This window comes from Oculina patagonica, chromosome 2 (genome assembly GCF_052425735.1).
Source record: "Oculina patagonica isolate OP01 chromosome 2, crgOcupat, whole genome shotgun sequence".
Taxonomy (NCBI): Eukaryota; Metazoa; Cnidaria; class Anthozoa; order Scleractinia; family Oculinidae; genus Oculina; species Oculina patagonica.
This window is the reverse complement of record NC_135759.1, coordinates 35,063,584-35,070,992: the sequence shown is the minus strand read 5'-3', so window position 1 is coordinate 35,070,992 and position 7,409 is coordinate 35,063,584. Positions and strand designations below refer to the sequence as shown.

General features: G+C 39.4%; 1 protein-coding gene across 1 annotated transcript in view; it reads left to right on the top strand.

Moving 5' to 3' along the window:
• Positions 1-787: 787 nt before the first annotated feature.
• Positions 788-7,409, top strand: part of LOC144644401 (putative cytosolic Fe-S cluster assembly factor v1g210509) — a 30,138-nt gene continuing 23,516 nt past the window's right edge. Inside the window, exons 1-7 of the mRNA XM_078503883.1 lie at positions 788-865; positions 933-974; positions 2,539-2,589; positions 5,131-5,192; positions 5,320-5,413; positions 5,760-5,855; positions 7,069-7,105. Coding sequence (XP_078360009.1) covers positions 800-865; positions 933-974; positions 2,539-2,589; positions 5,131-5,192; positions 5,320-5,413; positions 5,760-5,855; positions 7,069-7,105 — 448 coding nt within the window. The 5' untranslated portion in view covers positions 788-799. The remainder of the gene's footprint in view (positions 866-932; positions 975-2,538; positions 2,590-5,130; positions 5,193-5,319; positions 5,414-5,759; positions 5,856-7,068; positions 7,106-7,409) is intronic.

The window sequence follows — 7,409 nt, the reverse complement described above, 5'->3', positions numbered from 1 at the left end:
ATTTGTCGGAAGAAACCGGTTGGTATGACTTTTCCATTTATACCATTTATAATTCGGTTTCTTGCTATTGTTATCCGCAGAAACCTGTTTCTGTTATCCGTTGATAGGAGGCATTGAATTTAACCTAAATTTCCGGTTCTCGTGGCTAAATGGTAAGCATCGGAGGTCTTCCCACTACGAGGTCCAACAACAAACTCAACTCACATATGAGCAGATGAGACACTGGACCGGAATCGAACCCGGGCCATATTGGTGGGAGGCGAGCGCTCTCACCATTGCGCAATCCCTGCACCCCCGGTCTACAGGGTAGTGGGGACTGTGGTGTCCAAATCGGACCATGGCCAAAGATTTTTTTAAGAGGGCTTTTCTTTTTTTTTAACTTCTCACAATTTATTCTACTCCAAGGTTCAGTGATGGTACACATGTATTAGAACAAATCTTAAATAACCAGTGTATCCCCTGTATCGCACGCAGCTCTCGCGGAACGCCCAAGGCGGAGGCGTGCAGGATTCATTTCAGGATCATTCAGTAGAAGTGTTTGACACAATTATGACCGTCAATTATGTCTCAAGTTCACTCAAGTATTCAAAAAATTTCATTCTCCAATACTAAATCCCGCTGAGAAAACACAACTACACCCGAAAAAGTGTAATGTTTGAGAATTCTCTGTTGAAACACTGAGCTACGTACCCCTGAGCTGAACCGAGCCCCGTGATACTGGTCAGTGGTGAAATATATCAAGACTGTAGGTACTTCAAATATGGTAATTATAATGTACCCTGATAAACATCCAGACAAAATGGCGGCCGGTTTTAGCGGAGCTCTTCAGTTGACAGATTTAGACGATTTCATCACTCCTTCACAAGTTAGTACCAAGTTTTGCTACTAAAAAAATTAAATATGAACTAACTGAAGCATTGATGTAATGATAGGAATGCATCAAGCCGGTGAAGGTGGAGAAAAAGCCAGGCCAGGTCAGTGGATCTGCTATTACTACAGTCAACTCTCGTTATAGCGGACACGCTCGGGGCTTCGTTCAGTGTCCGTTATAGCGAGTGTCCGTAATAGCGGGAGTCATTTCCAGTCAAACCTCTTCCGCCGGGGATATGGATTTTGTCCGCAATAGCGAGTGTCCGCAATAGCGGGGTGTCCGCAAGGCGAGAGTTGACTGTAATTAGTGCTACAAAAATCATAGAAAGATTTTACTCTTATATACTTTGTCCTTTTACCAATCACGCCATTAAGCCTAGAATTCATTTACAAGGATTAAAAGTAGTCGACTTATAGTTGCATATGATCAACATTGTTTGAATGTGTGATGTCATCTATTACGTAGTTTCAATATCCCGAGATGGTGAATCCTCCATTTTATAGATCAGACATTACCAATACCTATAAAGAAATTCAAACCTGGGAGATCATCAATGTGGACTGTACGGCTACCTCTTCATGGGCCCATTTTGGGAGCCTCTCAAAATGCTTAATTGACCTTACCCTACATTTATTTAGCCCCCCCCCCCAGAGGGGTACTCGGGCTTGTAAATGACGGGGATGATCGAAGGATTTTTTTGGGTTTGAAATTTTCGATTCCAGGATTTTTTTGGGTTAGAAATTTTTTTTGGGTGACTTGATTTAAATAGGGGATGTTTTTTGGGTATTAAAAATGAACTAAAGTGCCTTGGTGCGGCCTTGGCGTATTTATAGTATGATGAATAAACAAACACGAGCGTTCAATTTTTCATGGTTCCTTGTGTTTATATTATTGCCCCTCCAATTTAGGGGTAATTTAACAATGGATTTTTTGGGGGGTTATTTTTGGTCCAGGGATTTTTTGGGGTAATATCGGAAGACTTAGGGATTTTTGGGGTCCTGAGTTTTGCCTCCATTCGATCATCCCCGTCATTTACAAGCCGGAGTACCCCCCCTCTGCCCCCCTCTTTCTAATAAGCCCCCCTGTTAAAGTTTTGGAAACGTTTCAGGATAATCTAGGATAGTAGTTGACTGCCTATGGCTTGGTAATCTAATGATTAAACCCTGACTAAGAGTAAAGTAATAGTAAGTAATAATATGGAAACATTCATTTTATAGAAGCATGTTTACTATAATAAAATTAAATGGGGGAAATTAGCTTAGCATTATTGCTAGAGTGCATAATTTCCATGTACACACCGCGCCAAATATACGCCAAGATTTTTATAGGTCTCCACCAAGGTCCTTTATTATTCATCTGTGTGCCAGTTTGAAGGTGCAGACTGCGATCATACGCCAGTACGCCACACAATTTTGATATCCATGCCGAAGATCTTCGGCATAACCTACATAGAATGCAGCCTGGCATTGATGCTTAACTACCTCCCAATAACTTGAACCAAACTTGTTTTCCATGGATTTGCTTCACTAAGTCAAGCACTGTAATTCTGTTCCCTGATTTATTGAACTCTTGATTTTATGTTCCCTTTAAATGGAGGCTTGAGAAATTGAGTTTTCACTGTATATGATATTTAAACTTTTATTTATTATTTTTATAATCCTGAACAGTTGGCAAAAATCAAGATTGAAGATGATGGAAGCTATGTTCAGCTATCTGAGGTAACCCTGAATCCCTTGATATGTACCAGTAGTAAAAAGAGCACATAGATTTATTTAATGAAGAAATTGTTCAACATGACACGAGCGTGGGACAAAGAAAAAATCTGAGTCCCCGACGGGAACCCATGGCCTCCCAGATACCAGTTGGGCGCTCTAACCAACTGAGCTACGAGAGACTCGTTGAGAGCTGGACCATTTTTGCGACTTTTTTTGCTTGTTTACAAGCGAAAATAGGAGAATAGCAGTTATGTGGGGCAAAATTTGGAACATTCTTGTCTACTCTCAAGGGACTTTTTTAATTTCTCAAGGGAATATTTTAATTTCTCAAGGGATTACTTTCCGCTGTGGGTGATCACGCGATCTCGTGGAAAAAACGTGACTTGTCACATTTACAAACGTTATATAACAATGTTAAAAGTGACATGTCAGCTTTCTTATCTCAACGCACGTGTGTCTGAAAGGCGATCTATAAAAAGCGTCGCACAAACAATGGATTGCGTAACTAAAACACAAATAAATAGCCACTAGCACTTACATCGTTTAAAAATTACAAACGTCAAAAATAAACCATACCAAAAAACTTGCTCTTTTCAAAGATATTATTGAAGTTAAAACAAATGCAAGAGATGGGGGCTTCTTTTAAGGCTTCTTTTTTAGGCCAAATTTGGTCGCTACAAGCGCCCATTCTATTTCGTCATCAGCCTAGGTCGTTAGGGACGTGACCTCGCGTTGACAGCAATGTTGCATGAATCGGCTTTACAACATGCGATCGTATCTACGCAGTTCGAGTGGAATTCCAGTCAAAGACAGCAAAATTCCTTCGTATTTCATCTTCAAATATAATTCGATAGCATTCACTGTATATATATGGCTTTTGTTTAATCCTTCTTTGAAGCCCACGAAGAAGCTGTCTTGATATCCGACCCTCGCATAGACTGTCCACAGCCCTCTATTTTTCGTGTTTTTCGATCGATGAGCGCTTGGTGAGATCGGCGAGAGACCTGGACGCAGCACAAAACAGAAGAAGCAAGAGGGTGGGGGCGGGGAGCGAAAAAACGCCTGACTCGTCCCCAGTCGTCTTCATACAGCACGCGGCAAATATACAGCGGAGGGAGAGATTGCCGCGTGCTATATGAAGACGACTGGGGACGAGTCAGAAAAAACGCAGCTTGAGTGTATCGATTTGTTTACGCAATGTTTTCTCCGACAGTAGTCGGAAATATCCGTATTTTTTTCGTGCTCTTTCGTGGAGCAATCGTAACGATACGGCCTTGAACACATTGAACAGCGGTCTACCTATAACAATTCAAATATGGCGTCACAAAAACAAAGCGTCGAACGCATATTTTGCTGTTTCATTTGTTAATTTCGCTGCCGTAATCGACTGCCTCGAAAGGTCCTTGCAATTTTAAAGTATAGAATTGTCAGATCTCGGTGAAATTTGCACTGTTTATTTGTGTAATGTTGAGGAATATGTGTATAAATACCCGGCGCGGACGAGCCATTTTTGACAAAATTATATGGCTGCATTTCCTCCGCGAAGATAGGAAATTGTTAAACTAAACTACAAAGCAACCGTAATGATAAGTTCGAAGAACAATGCACAGGATAAACCTTCGACTCATACTTCATGCAAAAAAAGTCGGTATCTCGAAGAGACTTTGATTACTAGATGATTTTAATTGATGATTTCGACACTGACTTGATGATTTCGACATTGCTGATCCTAGCAGTATGCAGGACGCGTGTCACATATCAACCTAGTAAAATGGCCCAGCTCTCAACGAGTCTCTCGTAGCTCAGTTGGTTAGAGCGCCCAACCGGTATCTGGGAGGCCATGAGTTCGATTCCCGTCGGGGACTCAGATTTTTTCTTTGTCCCACGCTCGTGTCATGTTGAACAATTTCTTCATTATTTATCACCGAGCTTAAAATTTACCATCTTTATTATTTACTAGATTTATTTATTATGGAAGATAAATATAAAGTGGTCCTGCAATAACTTTCCCTAACACTTATTTCTTACAATGTAAAATATTTATCAGTGGACGGTTTTGGAATCTTTAAAAACCAACTTCTTGAAAAGAAAATAGACCTGCAATTATTTGATAAAAAATGAAGCAAGTATAAACTACCCATAGCCTGACAGAGAACCTAATTATAATTCCATTATTACCCAACTGACAGAGGTGATAGTCTGCTACACAAAGAAAGTGCCCAGGTTTTGAATTTTTCAAAGTTTAAATGTTAATTTGATTCACTTGTTGATTATTGGCAACTGTAGGCAACCCCTCCTGACAAAAGAAGCTAAGAACTAAAAATCAGAGAAAATGGTGCCTGTTTTTATACATCCTCGGAGACCCAGGGGCAGTTAGTGGGGGCAATGGGCAACTTATCGGGACAACGGGATTAACTGCCCCTGGGGCTCCGAGGAAGGTTTTATATGGTTGGAGAACATTTTTTTATGTGCACAAGGTTTTTTATGTTTGAAAATTAGCACTAAATTCGAAAGGCCTGCCTGACTGTTATCTTTTACTTCAAGGGTGGAGAGAGGACCAAACTTCAAAGAGCACAGATAACACTAAATGACTGCTTGGCTTGTAGGTATGTAATAAGGATAGAGAACCTTAACTATAAGGTTATTGTTGTGACAAACTTCTACTTCTGTAGACATTTTAAAAAAAATATATATTTATCATGTTGTAAACCTTGATCTCAACTTTATTTTTAGTGGTTGTATAACGTCGGCCGAAAGTGTTCTGATAACACAGCAGAGTCAAGATGAGTTATACAAGATTATAGAAAACAACCACAAACTTGCCGAGGTATTTAGTACTACATTCTTGCATACTTAAGGAATTTAGCTGTGAGTCTGGCTGTAGAAAAAGAACTTTTCTTGAACTGAGTGTAACTGCTTTCCTGGGATAAGTGGAGCTTTAGCAAAAACACAGCAAGACCTCATAAATTTGGCTGTTGACAATTTACCAGTTTAACAGTGTATAGAGATCTCTTGATGTTATTAATAGATTAGATGGTATCATGTCTCAGTTTTTACCTGTACTAGCTAAATACCAATTTCATCAGTTATCCTAGAGCCACAGGTTTGTCAGTCGCATGACTGTTGTGTGCAACGCTTGTTAAATTTTATTTAGCTACTTATTTCATTTTTAGGAAGGAAAATCTGAAGGCCAGAAAGTGATCATAGTTTCAGTGTCTCCACAATCAAGAGCTTCAGTTGCAGCAAAGTTCAGATTAACTGTAACAGAGGTGAGTCATTAGTTTTAACTGAAACATTCACCTCCACCAACAGCCAGGTTTGTTTTTTCCTGACTTTGCATCAATTTACCAGTACACATTTTACTCTTACTGACATTTCCATACAATTACCACCTCTTCTCATTGTCCAATAAATTCTCATCATCATTATCATCATCATCATCTTTTCCTTTTCCCTAAAGGTGGATTTCTAGTGACGCGTAATTTTTTATGTTATGTACGTTTAGGTGCGTGCAAGAAAATGAGAGACAATGCATGAACGACTTCAGTTGGTAAATGTGTACCCAAACCATTCATACATTGTCTCTAAATTATGCAGCACTGGAAATCCACCATAACTGAGAAATAGCAATTGCTATCACTCTTGCCATGTTTCTTCGTCTTTCGAACAAGCCCCAGCAATGTATCGGCCTTTGAAACCAAACTTCCCCTTTCCCTCCCTCCTGTTCTTCTCCAGGTCCAAGTGTGTGCTATGCTGGGGTGGTCATTTACATTCATCCTCAGCTGTACAATAACCTTCATATTATCTGCTGCATGATTTCTTCTATCTTCACCATTAATCTGATCTCTTTGTTTGACACTCTCGTCTGCCAGTATATATGCAACTGAGGCACTTGTGTAGGAAGACGTTGAGCTTTTTCTGATCTCTTTTAATCCCAATCAATTCCGCTGCTGGGTAACTGTCATATAAAGGTTCACCAGTACTTACGTACAGTGGCTAGTTAAAGTTTGATATGGGAAGGGGTTAAGTCCAAAATGTTGTTTTGCCGTTTAATTTATTTCTAATAAATTAACCAAGCTTGTATCAAAGGGGCTATGTCACGCAATTTTTGGCAATTTGGGCACTGAACAACTGGTCATAGAATTAACTGAAATATCACAATAATGGCTTAAAACTTTAGAAGAACTCAAAAGAAACACAGAAATGTCAAAAAGCAGCATGGATGGGCCAAATTTGAGAAGATTAAACGGATTGCATTCTGGTAAACTTGGCCGACTTTTTTCAAGTTTATCTCATTTTGTATGAAAGCGTCATTTATAATGCTCAAAAATCATCCTTGTTTGTTATGTGGCTGTGATTTTGCCAAAAAAAGACTTTTGTTCTGCCAATTTAAAGTTTAGTGCTCTTAATTAACAAAAATAAATAGAATTACCTAAAATACCGTGACCTAGCCCCTTTAAGTGTATTTTTTTTCATTTTTAGACAGCAAAGAAACTGACAACATTTTTTAAAGATTTAGGTAAGGCATCAATTTAAATGTTAAGACAATGTAGCTGCCATACATTATGTCAATCTACACAATCATGCATCTAAAAGGGAAAAGAAACAAAGCTCACCTGCTAATTTCAGATAAACATAATAATTGTTATAGAAGTACAGTGAAACTTCTCATAGGCAGACAACCTTGGGACATGAAAAAAATGCCCCCTTAGGGGAGGTGTCTGCTTACGGAGGGTTAAAAATGTACTCTTTGTACTGGCATTAACATGGGCCCCTGAGGGAAGGCGAAGTCGTGGCCGACCGAAGGAGACTTGGCGAAGAAC